We start from the raw sequence: 14,458 nt of genomic DNA on the forward strand, positions 1-14,458 counted from the left end.
GAAATTTCTTTTTCAGTAAGTTAAAAAATAATTCAAGTATGGTCTATTCCAGAGAGAGGAGGCGTTTCCAAGTTGTCAGAATCCTAAAACAGACATCATGGGGGTATTATTTCCATGCTCCTTCTAACTTGGTCATACCAAATTTGAACACAAAAATTCTTTTCAAATGCTCAGCATTTACTTATATTGACAAATAATTCCTCACTATATTCATCCAAATAGAATATGCATTCTTAACCATTGTAAAACTAGATCTCAACTGAGGAAGAAGTACAATAAACAAATGTTATATAGTAAATAAACTTTATTTATCTGTTTCTCAGAGATGACACTGCCAACAATCACAGATCTGCATACAATACAGTTATGTATTGGTTATTCACAATTTACAGTAGTGTTTTTTTCTCTGAAAAATATAAGTACAAAAGCTAAGTAAACAATGAGGTACTGCCATTTGGGATTTATTACATGTCTTAGCTTAAAGAACTGGTCTTTAGCAAATATTCAACAGATCAACCTGAATAAAATAGTCAATTAAATGCTCTAATTTATCAGAAAAAATCCACTAAGTTTCACCTCAAAATGTATTGCACAAGTCTTTTTTAAAAATCACCCTAAAAATAAATAGGAAAGGTAAGCCGTTCTTTAAAAAGAATGGATGAAAGGAATATTATGTAAGCCCATAAAGCAGGTTAAGTCATTCAAAATATTTTTTAAACAACATAAAACTCTTCCCAAGAGAAAACTGAAGAAAAAACTATCACCATTTCTCCACTGATAAAATCTATTTTAAAGGCAGTCTGCAACATATCCGTGGGCCAGATTTTTCTTGGTCTTTTGGCTACATGAGGGGCCCTGAATGACAACTTCATTCTCAAAGAGTAGCAAGTGTGGACAATTTTCCAAGCAGCAGTCGCCCAATGTCACTCTTCTTCAAGATGAAGATCGGAGCCATGACTGGAAAAGAAAAAGGAAAAGAGAATAAAGAAAGGGGGGGAAAAACCCAAAACATTTAGGTTGACTTTTTGGGAGATTTGCTTTTTCGAGTTTGAAATAAAATTCTATTCCATGGTCTAGAGACTGCAGTAAGGAAGGAGAAATAAGGCTAGGTGTGGTGGCTCATGACTGTAATCCCAGCACTTTGAGAGGCCGAGATGGGAGAATCACTTGACACCAGGAGTTCGAGACCAGCCTGGTCAACACAGCAAGACCCCATTCTTAAAAAAAAAAAAAAAAAAAAAAAATGTAGAAATTGTTTAAATACTAAAACTTAAAGGTATCTTCTAAAAATTAACACTCTTGCAATTATGTAAACCAACCTATAGCCAGCAATCCTGGAAAATGACATTTCTAAGTGAAATCTGGAACTGCAACCATTCACCACATATTGAATGCTACCAATTTATACAGTAACCCAGGAGTAAACACGCTGACTTGGCTGAATCTCACAAATACTGGATTGGAATTAAAGATGACAGGCTGGACATGGTGGCTCATGCCTGTAATCCTAGCACTTTGGGAGGCCAAGGGGGGCAGATCACTTGAGGCCGGGAGTTTGAGACCAGTCTGGCCAACACAGCAAAACCCTGTCTCTACTAAAAATACAAAAAAATTAGCCAGGCATGGTGGTGCTTGTACTCTCAGCTACTTGGGAGGCTGAGGCAGTAGCCTCCTACTTGGGAGGCTGGGTTCAAGAACCCAGGAGGTAGAGGCTGCAGTAAGCCGAGATCACACCATCGCTCTCCAGCCTGGGCAACAGAGCAAGACTGCCTCAAAAAAATAAATAAATAAATAAAGATGGAAAAGAGCTCTTTCCTCTTATCCAGTATGCTGATTATTCTACATATTGTAATTCTCCCAGCACGACACAATAGCAAAAGACAAACAGCATTTTGGTGTGAAAATTTATGTCTTATCTGGAATTAAGAAATTTAATTTAAAAATTAAAAATAGCCAGGGCAACATAGTGAGATCCCATCACTACAAAAAATAGAAAAAATTAGGCAGGTATGATGGTGTGTGCCTATAGTCCCAGCTACTCAGCAGGCTGAGGCAGGAGGATCACTTGAGCCTGGGAAGTCAAGCCTGCAGTGAGCTGTGACTGTACCACTGCACTCCAGGCTGGGCAACACAGCGAGACCTTGTCTCAAAAAATAAATTAATTAGAAATGCTGGCTGGGCTTATGCCTATAATCCCAGCACTTCTGGGAGATCAAGATCGGAGGACTGCTTGAGCCCAGGAGTTCAAGACCAGCCTGAGCAACATGGCAAGACCCTGTTATCTACAAAAAAAATTTTTTTTTAAATAGCTAGGTGTGGTGGCATGTGCCTGTGGTCCCAGCTACTCAGAAGGCTGAGGCGGGAGGATTCCTTTAGCCCAGGAGGTCAAGGCTGCAGTGAACTGTCTTCATGCCACTGCACTCTAGCCTGGTATGACCATGCTGGGGGGGAAAAAAAAAAGCTATGACAAAGCCAAAGTCTTTCTCATAATGTTTCTCAAATGAAAATGCTGGCCAGGAGTAGTGGCTCACCCCTATAATTCCAGCACTATGGGAGGCCGAGGCAGGTGGATCACCTGAGGTCAGGAGTTCAAGACCAGCCTGGCCAACATGGTGAAATCCTGTCTCTACTAAAAATACAAAAAGTAAGCTGGGCGTGTTGGCGGGCGTCTGTAACCCTAGCTACTCAGGAGGCAGAGGCAGGAGAATCACTTGAATCCAAGAGGCAGAGGTTGCAGTGAGCCGAGATCGCGCCATTGCACCCTAGCCTGGGCAACAAGAATGAAACTCCGTGTCAAAAAAAAAGGAAAAAAAAAAAAAAGAAAAGAAAAGGAAGAAAAAGAAAATGCTAAAACCAGTAGTCACATCGAGGTATGAGTTTAAAATCCCATAAAAATAAATTACCAAGTAAGATTAATAGAGGCAAACTTTCCATATATATAAGTGGATAGGGGAAGGTTTAGTCTTCTCAATTTGTAAATGAACAATATGATTCACCACTCATAATGTACTACTAATAGCATATTATTTATAAAACTAGTTCAACAATCATGTTGGTCCTAGGAACCTAAAGAAGACATCAACAAGATCTTCTGTTATATGTAAATTCCTTTGTCAGTTATTATTTTGAAACCTTAGCTTGATCTGTTGTGGGAAACAAAATTCAAGATCAGTTCAACAATGCTGCATCATGAAAGACAAAAAAGCTAGGAGAAGTTTTCTAGTTTAAAAAAGACTAGGAAAATATGACCACTAAATGCAATGTGAAATCTCTTGAGTAGATCCTGGATTCTAAAAAATTATGGGAGATATTATTTGGAAAACTGGGAAAAACTGAGTATTATGTACTATATATTAGTATTAGCCAATATTAAACTTCCTAAGTGTAATAACTGTACTGTATGTAGGAAAATGTCCTTGTTTTTAAAGATACATGCTAAAGTACTTAGTATATGTTTACAATTGTCAAATGCTTGCAAGCATGTTGGTAAATAATTGCCAAATTTTACAAATGGGGAATAATATATATGGAGAGAGAACAAGAGTGAGAACAAGTGAGAAAATCTGGCCAAACATCATTAGGTGAAGGGTATATGGGTGTTCACTGTACTATTTTTGCAAATCTTATGTCTGAAATGTTTCAAACTAAAAGTTGAGGAGACAGTCAATAGAAATGCTGCACAATATATATTTCCTGTGATAATCGATATTTAGTTGCAATCATATAACAAGTGCAATGCAATATTTATAATATTGTTTTTAAAAGGAAAACATTAAGACTTAATGGGTTAGCTATAGAATTTACAGTTTTTCAATGTTCACATTTATTATCAAAGTAACCTAACAAAACCATGCACTGTACTGCCAGCCACTGCAATGTGGATGACAAAAATAGACAGTTCTGGGTAATCACTAAGGCAAACCAAATAATATATATTAAAATCAAAAGGAGGCTCAAATGTACGCATAGAAGATTTTTAAAGATAAACGCTTAGAAGGTCAGGCACAATGGCTCATGTCTGTAATCCCAGCACTTTGGGAGGCCAAGGCAGGCGGATCATGAGGTCAGGCGATCAAGACCATCCTGGCTAAGACAGTGAAACCTCGTCTCTACTAAAATACAAAAACTTAGCTGGGTGTGGTGGCGGGTGCCTGTAGTCCCAGCTACTGGGTAGGCTGAGGGAGGAGAATGGCATGAACCCAGGAGGCGGAGCTTGCAGTGAGTCAAGATTGCGCCACTGCACTCCAGCCTGGGTGACAGAGCGAGACTCTGTCTCAAAAAAAAAATAAAAGCTTAGAAGCTGAGGTAGGAAGATCACTTGAGCCCGAGGCAGGAAGATCACTTGAGCCCAGGAGTTCGAGACCAGCCTAGGCAAGATGGTGAGACCCCATCACTACAAAATAAAAAAAAAAAAATCGACAGGCGACTTATAGTCCTGATTACTTGGGAGACTGAGGTGGCAGGATCCCTTGAGTCCAGGAGCTAAGGCAGCAGTGAACTATGATCACACTACTGCACTCCTTATTAAAAAAGGATAATAAAGGTAATAAAGGCTCTCCTTATTAAAAAAAAAGAAAAAGAAAAAGAAAAAAATAGGTAAAAGCTTAAAAGAACGGAGAAATGTTGTATCTTGCCATTTTAAACCTTGATAGTATTATTAGCTGGATATTAACAATCACTGAGAGTATTTAACTATAGTGAAGCCCTATTAATTGTGATCTGTTTTGGTTTTGTGAAAATTCTAGCAAAGGCTGAGGTAAAGATGTATGCTACATTTTTAGGGGGTACTAAATCAACCTAACAGCATGAAAAATATGTAGAGATGAGGGGAGAGGGTTTAAATGATGAAGACAGTCAACTGCGTTGAAACATTTTGTATGCCTCCATTTAACTGTAATATGTTAATCAGAAAGAATCAGGTACAATTAAAGTAGGCTGCCTAAGGGTCTCTCCTCAGGACAAATGTGTTGTCTTGTGTTAAACTGTCTGATCCCAGGAAGTAATAAAGCTATACTTTAAAATCAATCTTACTAGTTTTCATTATTTCTGACTAGCCTTGACTCTACTTAGGCTAGTAGGATTAATTCTCACGAAATATACCACTTCACTTTTATCTAGAAAATGATTTTCACTTCTCTCTCACAATCATAATTTCAAAGATCATTCTTGGAAAATTAAAAACAAAAGGGAAAATAAGTTACATAAATACTTTTTTGGATTATTTAACAAAATTTCAAAGAGCAATTTTCAAACTTTCATTTACTCTTTAAAGAAACGAAATTTCCTAAAATTATATAACTCTTACTGGTGGTAATAATTTTTAACTATTATTGATCCATATAACAGAATGAACAGAAAATACTTGTATTAATCCATAGCATAATCATATGTTCATTAAACAAGAGCAAAAGAATTCCAGCAAAATGGTTAGTATCATGCAACACATTTGATTTTTGCACAAAAGACAAAAGACATTGTTCTTCACTCACCACATGCTAACTAAGCACAGACTGATGGTTTACTCAGAAGATACCACTGCGAGGTGAAGTAAACTACAAAGCCAGGAAGAAAAAAAGCTTATTGGGTTAGTTTTAAGACTTAATATAACACATAGATTATATGTGTATATGAAGTTCATAGGATTACAGACTATACTTAAATTTTTCTCAAATCTCCCCAAATCGAGGGTGCACAGGCAAGGAATAAGGAATCTGTAATACCTCCCCCCATATCCTAGGTAAATAAAATATTATGTCGCTGAGATTTTACATGCAACTTTCATTTAAAGACTTAACATAATGAAAGGTGTACTGCATATTTTAAGTACATATTTACCAGTTAAATTATGGGGCAATTATTTGCCTTACAAAAGGATCTTTCATAATTCCATGAAAGTACACATTAAAATTTGATTTGCATAATCCCAATTTACCCTAAAAAGTTTTCGGGAAAATGATGATGAATTTGAAGAGCCATGTGTCTATATGTTGAATTCTCATTCCTAACATACATCAATTTTATCACTGAATAACTATCTTGTAATTCAACAATGTATCAGAAATGGTTTCAGGAATGGTGACCGAAACTGAAATTTCAATTTAAGGAAACTCAATCTCAAATACAGTTTTTACTGTGACAAACCTTAAATAAATTCTATGCCCCACTGTAAGATGGTCTTAGTCCAAAATCATTAATTACCTTCACGGTGATTTAAAATGGCAGCATTAAAAACAAAGATTGTTTATAAAATCTGAGTCTTTTCTTGGACAGTGTGGCCAACCTCAGAAACCCCATTTTATTTATTTTTCATATTTAAAGTTAGTAAAAAGCAGCAAAACCAAAAGATAAGCTAGAAAATAATATGTACAACACACACAACACAATGAGGTTAATATATCCAATCTGGTAGAAGTATACAAAATCCATGTACATGGATATTCCCTATGTCTATGCTTGTTAAGTACTGAAAATCTTGAAAACAACATAAGTAAATGGAATGAGCAGGAAACTGATGAACTAAACTGTAGGACACCCATATAATCGTACAATCAGCCACTGAAAAGAACAAGAATAATTTGTAATAGGTAGAATAATATAAAAATATATTAAGTGAAAAAAACAAGCCATTGCATACTCTAATTTTTATAAAATAAGTGATAAAGGAATAACTATAAATATGTAATTATATGGCTTAGAAAACATGGAGATATTCCCAAACTGTTCACAGAGATGATACTGGCATAGCAGAAGTAGTTTGGAGGCTGAAGATCATGAGGGACTCCCTTTCTATGTTTCTGGCTTACAATGTTTTTTCCAATGATCACATATTACCTTATTCTACCAATACCAGAATAAAAACCACTCTCAAGAAAACAAATATGTATTTGACATGTGCAATATTTTCTACAATGTGTCAGTTTTATTTGTACGTGTTTCCTGAACCCACCTTGCATGCATCTTCTGAGCCCATGAAAAGGGAAAGGGTAAACCTTGTGTAGGAACGGAAAACTTCTCTACCTAGCAATGCTGAAAAGTTCTGATAATTTTATTAATTCGGAGGGAAGTTTGAAAATTCCAACAAAGGAAGAAAACGAGACGTTAATAGAATACAAGACTGGTCCAGGGCAAGGAATGATGAAGAACTATATACAACACCAAGGATCAGTGTGAAAGCAAAGCTGAAGGAGAGTCAACAAAAGAGCAATTGAAATACATGACTAGAATGGACAGAGAACACAAACAAGCCAACCTTCTCCATCAAAGAAGAGAAATTTTCTTTAATGGAGTCATCAAGAAAACAGTGGTGTCAGTTTATGTCATTACATTTTGCTAGCACTCTAAAGAGAAAAATGTGTAAGAAAACTTTTAAAGAGGGGTTTCCATATAACAAAGGACTCTCTCAATTCTGAGATGACTTGTTACCCAATTACAATAAACTTTCCTAATGAAATTATCTTAAAGAATGTAACAACATTCTCCTTTAAAAAAAATTAGGGTGTACTTCTAGGGCAGTTTTATTCAATAAAAACACAAACAATTAGACAAGCCAAGGACTTATGTATTCACTCTTACCCATACTGTGGTACTCAAATATCCAGTCTACTCTGGCCATCTAAGCTACCTAAACCATCACAAAATGAAATAGAAAGGTATAGTAAACTAAAAATTGAGAGGAAGGAAAACAGGCTGTTCTAGGAAAAACAGAGATATGTGCATTTGGTATGTGCATTTTGTTTTAACTTCTGCCTGCTGTTTAGAGGCAATTCCTTTTCCTACTTGAAACAAATCTAAAACAAAATTTTATACTTTATGGGGAAAGAAACCTTAGAGATAGTATAATCCCACAATCTCATTTTACCAATGAAGGTCAAAAATATGAAAACGGTTTGCTCTAAGTCATACAGCAATCAAGCTGTTGAGATCTAGGCTTTCATCCCAGCAATATCGCATGTGGCTGGCACTCTAAGGTACTGAAGCTGGAGATGGGGGCATTTTGTGGGCTGGTGTCATCCTGCGACTTGACTCTTCTACTGATGTCTTTAATGGTTTTTATTATACACATAAATGATTTGTTTACCTTTCCAGTCTCTTTTTCCAGAAAAGATTAGTTCTACACATTGCTATAAGGAGGCTAAATAATCATCATCACCATCCCTACATTATCACTCAGCGCAGACAACTGTACTCTGGCTCCCCGACAATCCTAACAAGATTATGTTAGCCTTGTGAAGAAAAGAGGCTCTGAGAATTGCCTGAGTTTCCATAGCAAGTCAACAAAGGACTAAGATTCCTTCCCTATACACCAAGATCCTCAAATAAACCAGACTGTAATTATGCTCTATAATTTAACCTTACTTAACAGATAGTGATTTCTCATCTATAAAATCTACTCGAGATTAGGTTAAACTCTGAAAACAGTAATAACTTGTATCCTCTAATGAGATTTTTTACATAAAGAGTATAAAACTCACTGAAGAAAGCAAAGTATAGTAAAGATAAGATATACTGAAAAGTACCTCAGCAGCAGTCATAGAAAGTTTTTGATCAGTGCTACAAAGTAAATGTATAATCGTCACAGTCAAAAAGCGAAGTTTTTAGAATGTATTCCTCTGATAATAGCCGATAAATAATGTAAAAACTAACATGGGCTGTACACTGTCAACAAGAAGTACGATCCACACTCTTGTAAGCATCCCAAATATTAATTTGACAGAGGGGGTAGCTTGGCAACATGTTTTAGGTTTGTTTTGGCTTTCTTATACCACCTTTTCAGCACTTAGGCAAAAATAACAAAACACTTAGGGTTGCTGATTTTAACAGAAGTGAAACCATAGCTGCACAGTTACAAAAACTTACAGAAAAGATCCATTTTGATGTATACATTTAAAATTAATGTGATTAAATCATTTAAAAATGATTAATAAACTCCTACAGTTTTATTTTCTATACACTTCATCATGTGCACTTTCTATTGGAAAAAGAAAAGTCATTTTCATACCTGTATTTTGTTCTAATGAGCTACAGCTCAATGGACAGAGAGGTATGAAATTAGCTGAAATTTCTTCAAGAGACTTGTTCAAAGACAGTGATTCTTATTGCTCATTTTATGAATGATGGCAATCTCTGACAAAGGTAACTCTTGCTTCAACTTTCTTATACTCGTGAAACAATCATGAATCACGTTATCAAGTATCAAGAATCTCCTTAAACTGACAAAAGTTGGCTCAAATTGATTAATTCATGTCATCTCATATTTTGGGGCCTTCCTCATTTCATGTTCATCATAAAATTTCTTATTTCCTAAGCATCTTTATTATTTGAATAATATTACTTAAGCATATCTTTTTATTCATGTATGAATGGATGAATGGATATTACCCCTTCCCCCTAAAATAAAAAGTTCCACAAGGTCAACAAGCAATGTCTTCCATATCTTCTATTTTCCTGTATTTCCCGTAACAACTAGAAGAGTAGACGACTATTGACTGAACTTATTCATTAAGCAAGAGATAACGATGGATGAGACTTGCTTAAAGGAGTAGTAGAAAAGTAGAACATTCCTTCTGGGCAGGTCAACCTCTGGGATAAAGGAAGATTCTTTCATGAAGGATAAGGCAGCCACCATTTCATCCCTACCTAGAATGAATACCACTGTATTCAGGAAGAAAACAGTCTGTTTTTCAAAGACTTTTTTAAAGTTAAACTTAACAAAAATAAACTTTTTTGTCTGCTTTAAAAGAGTTTTATTGATTCACTACCTACATTTACCAATTTGATTTTTCATCAAAGCAAATCAACCAAAGACTGCATATGTATACGGAATGAAGCGGAATGTTTCCTACCACATTTGCTACAGCAGCGACTTAAGATGAGTCTACACTATACAGCAAATCCTGAGAAAATGTAGTAAAAGTAAAGTCTGCCATATTCCAACATCAAGATGATAAAGCAGCTATGGAAGAATGAATATAGATAACTATATAAAAGCCCTTTTGTATCATTTAAAATTATTTTCTTAAACTGGACCATAATGACAAAATTATGTCAACAGGCTCAAACTGTATTAGAAATTTTTATCTTCACAAAGATAGCTATTTTACCCAGTAAAGGAAAAATTTCTACTCATGGATACAAAATTTCACACTTGTAGAATTAGATGTTCATTATAATTTAAAATAACATTCTATTGATGAATGGTATACATTATAGTGACATATTTCTTTATCAAAAATATTTATAACCAGAAATAACTAGAGCAATGCTTTTCAGGCTACTAAATGCCAGGGAGTGGCGGAGGAGGGATTTTTACAAAAAACAATTAAATGCTAACCAAAATAATAGCAATTACCTCTGCAAACAGGCAATTAAGTATATAATACAATACAATATACAATGAAGCACTGGGACAAAGGTCAGGGAATGCTAGGATGAGCTTAGAGGAGACCAAGAAGTGGTCAGAATGTGCCTGAGACATTGGGGTCCCTTCAGGGCTGACCTTGTGCAGAGGGTCAGAGGAACTTCATAAAAGGCTGTAAGTGCAAGAGGTATTATTTAGCCGGAAGGGGGAAAACCCCTCCATCTAGGTCATCCCCAGATTTTTGGTTGAGTTCTATGAGTTAGAACCAGAACAAATAGGTGATCATGTAGAGAAGGAGATTTGGGGCCGGGCGCGGTGGCTCACACCTGTAATCCCAGCACTTTGGGAGGCCGAGGCGGGCGAATCACAAGGTCAGGAGATCGAGACCACGGTGAAACCCCGTCTCTATTAAAAATACAAAGAATTAGCCGGGTGCGGTGGCGGGCGCCTGTAGTCCCAGCTACTAGGGAGGCTGAGGCAGGAGAATGGCATGAACCCGGGAGGTGGAGCTTGCAGGGAGCCGAGATTGCGTCACTGCACTCCAGCCTGGGCGACAGAGCGAGACTCCGCCTCAAAAAAAAAAAAAAAAAAAAAGAGAGAAGGAGAAGGAGATTTGGGTTCAAGAGAATCAAGAACTTTTGTAAGAAAATAATATGTTGGGATATGATGAGATGCTTTGGGACATACTGACTTATGCTCTTTATTGGAGATGCTCAGACACACGCTAACCCACCATTAAGGAAAAGATGTTGGCTTGCTTTAGTGAGGAGAGAGAGAGAAGAAAACCAGCGCTGGTATGATGAAATAGGTTAAGAGACTGGGAGGAGGAGGGTATTCACGGAGGGCTCTGCAGGCTACTATCAAGACAAGGAAAGGGAGCAGAAAAAAGAGCTGAATGCAGGACCCAAATTTTTCAGGTTTTACACTCTGCCTAGAATGAATCTTATTAAATTACTGGCCCAGGGCAAAACTAACTGTGGCATGGAGAATTTTGTATAATTTACACAGTGTGTGTTTCTTTCATTTTTCAATTACAGCTGACTTCACACTATGTTTTTAAAAATAATTCAGTTGTTTGTCTGATTTCCCCCGTAAGGTATCAAAAGCTCAAGAATGCTTAAATTCTTTCACCCAGAATTAATGTATTTGGAAATCAATTGGAATGAAATAAAGAACTATAATATATAAAACATCTAACATCATGATATAATTTGGTTTAAAAAATTATTACTGGATATACCCTAACAAATGTCTTTTCCATCCTTTCCAAAAACAGCCCAAGTTCTGGAAATCCCATATAGCATATATGGGTGTCAACCTCTTATATGGTATTAAATTAGACTGTTCCTTCCCTTGAGGGCATCCATTCACATTTACCCTTGGTTAAATATCTTAGTGTAAATTCACTCTCATTTTTCACGCTGTGATATAATAAAGATTTGAAACCTTAAAATTTATTTTACCAACTCAAAAGTCCTCATAAATCAGACAGAATATAAACAGATGGGATATCATCTTCTTCTATCTAGAGCCTACTTCTAGAACTTACCATTAGCCGAGCATCTTCTCTTTCCAAAATTTTCTGGGTCTGATCATCAGGGAACTTCAGCACAGTGGTTATAACTTTTGCCATGGTCTATAAGAAAAGCAAGAGATGATCACTAACAGACAGTGAAGCACATAAAGTCTCAACCCATTCTGACATGTTCTGCTGGTGGGATTCTTAAGTGCTCTCAATGAAAGCCACGAACAAAGAAGTATGATGTGAAGGTATTAGTCAAGGAAATAACAACACTAGAATTTCAATTTAAAAGGACTCCTTACAATGTCTAGATTTATATTATTTTAACAAGATGCATTTATAATAGCATGAAGCTATATAAAATTCTAATGCTCTTGGCCCCTTTATTAAAATAAGACTTTATTATACATTCATTTTAAAAGGCTTCTTATTTGCAGAAATCTATCTGGTGACGTATTGCCAAAACATATGCTCTAAATAATCAGATTTTAAATACCCCCATGTTCAGCTTTAACTAAATCACATCATATATCTCATAAACACGGCTACTGCATGAACATGAACATGCTCAGTAGGTATTTTTCAAGACATGCAGCACATCAACCTAATAGAAATACAAATTACATTTTAAATAAACACAAGATGTTTTATTTGGTAGAAAACATGATGAATCAAAACATTACACATGGCGGCTTGCAAAACAAGATTATAAATTGTGCAGATCTAAATAAATATACCGTAAGTCAGACTGTCACCCATAAGCTCCTGGAAAATTCTCCTCAAAGGTTGAAACTCCCTATTTTGTATCAAGATGAGATGTTTTGAGGGAGACAGAGAGGAAAGAAGATACCACTTATGAAATAAGTAGGATAACAACTTCAGTGCTTACATACAAAATCAGGTGGTAGTATTCTCCTAAAGATTCCTACAGCAGATGGAAGGGTAGCCCAGAAAACTGACTCTAACATTCCTTGATCATAGTTACACAGACTTTGCGTATGTGGGAAGGGGGAAGGGTGGAAGTGATCTGGGGAAGGTCATTAAGGAAAAGATAATATAGTTAACCAAAAATTTTGGAGACTCATGTCATTAGGAAAAAAAGTACCATAATTATTTCCAAGAAGGAAAGGAACTAACTTTTTTAAAGTTCTTATTATATACTAAGTCTAGGCAAGACACTTTACATATTTCTAATATTTATTTCTACTAACAGATCAACTAATACTATTCCTCACAAATCCCACACATGGCAAGATTTTAGTTTCAGACCTCATCTTCCTTTTGTCTTTCGTCTTCTCCCATTTTGGTAATAAAAAAAAGTTTAGTCGGGTATGGTGGCTAACAAATGTAACCTCAACACTTTGGGAGACTGAAGTGGGAGGATCGCTTGAGGCCTGAAGTTTGTGATTAGCCTGGGCAACATAGTGAGACTCCCATCTCTACGAAAAATTTTTTTAAATTAGCCAGAATTATGGCTATTTTATTTATGGCTATCTCTACAAAAAATTTTAACAATTAGTCAGGTGTTATGGCTCATGTCTGTATTACTAGCTACTTGGGAGAGGTGGGAGAATTGCTTGAGCCCAGGAATTTGAGGTTGCAGTGAACTCTGATTGCACCACTGTCACTCAGGTGATAGAGCAAGACCCTGTCTTAAAAAACACCAACAACAAATATATATATATATATTTAAGACAACTCAGTTCTTGGAAAATTCCAAATTTTACAAAAACCCTCATCATTTAAATTGTACTGCCTAGAATCTTGTGTGTTAAGCTGCAGTCTAGAAACGAAGTACAGGCATACTTCATTCTATTGCGCTTCACTTTACTGAGCTTCACGGAAACCGTTTTTTAGTTTTTGTTTTTATTTTACAAATTGAAGGTGTGTGGGAATCCTTTGTTAAGCAAGTCTATTGGTGCCATTTTTCTAGCATGTGATCACTTTATATCTCTGTGTCACATTTTGATAATACTTGCAGTATTTCAAACCTTTTCATTATTATAATATCTGTTATTGCACTCTGTGACCTTTGATGTTATGACAGTCACTGTGCTGGGGCACCACAAACCATGCCCATGTAAGACAGTAGACTTATTCTGAAAATGTGGTTTGTGTTCTGCTGAGCCCCCATCTCTTTCCCTTTCCTTGGGCTTCTCTATTCCTTGAGTCACAATAATATTGAAATTAGGCCAATTAATAACCCTAAAATGGTCTGTAAGTATGCAAGTAAAAGGAAGAGTCGCATGCCTCTCACTCTGAATCAAAAGCTAGAAATGATTAAGCTTAGTGAGAAAGGCATTTTGACAGCCAAGAGAGACTGAAAGCTAGGCCTTGTATGCCAGTTAGCCAAGTTGTAAACATTAAAGAAAAGTTCTTGAAAGGAAATTAAAAGTGCTACTCCAGTGAACACACGAATCAGAATGAAATAGCCTTATTTCATTTAGTGGTCTGGATAGAAGTTTGGAGAAAGTCTTAGTGGTCTGAAGAGCAAACCAGTCACAACATTCCCTTTGCCAAACCCTAATCCAGAGCAAGGCCCTAACTCCCTTCAATTCTATGAAGGCTGAGGGAAGTCA

The 14,458-nt window shown here is 36.2% G+C and overlaps 1 protein-coding gene across 3 annotated transcripts in view; it reads right to left on the bottom strand.

The window, feature by feature from the left end:
* Window positions 1-284: 284 nt before the first annotated feature.
* GOLGA4 (golgin A4) overlaps window positions 285-14,458 on the bottom strand; it is a 118,974-nt gene continuing 104,800 nt past the window's right edge. Inside the window, exons 23-25 of one of the 3 annotated variants that reach the window (XM_023187482.2) lie at window positions 11,907-11,993; window positions 5,490-5,552; window positions 285-957 (exon numbers count right to left, since the gene is read on the bottom strand). In XM_023187482.2, coding sequence (XP_023043250.1) covers window positions 5,523-5,552; window positions 11,907-11,993 — 117 coding nt within the window. In that variant the 3' untranslated portion in view covers window positions 285-957; window positions 5,490-5,522. The remainder of the gene's footprint in view (window positions 958-5,489; window positions 5,553-11,906; window positions 11,994-14,458) is intronic. The other 2 variants (XM_023187485.2, XM_023187484.2) reach the window with 2 other exon arrangements.

Source organism: Piliocolobus tephrosceles, chromosome 2 (assembly GCF_002776525.5).
Source record: "Piliocolobus tephrosceles isolate RC106 chromosome 2, ASM277652v3, whole genome shotgun sequence".
Classification (NCBI taxonomy): Eukaryota; Metazoa; Chordata; class Mammalia; order Primates; family Cercopithecidae; genus Piliocolobus; species Piliocolobus tephrosceles.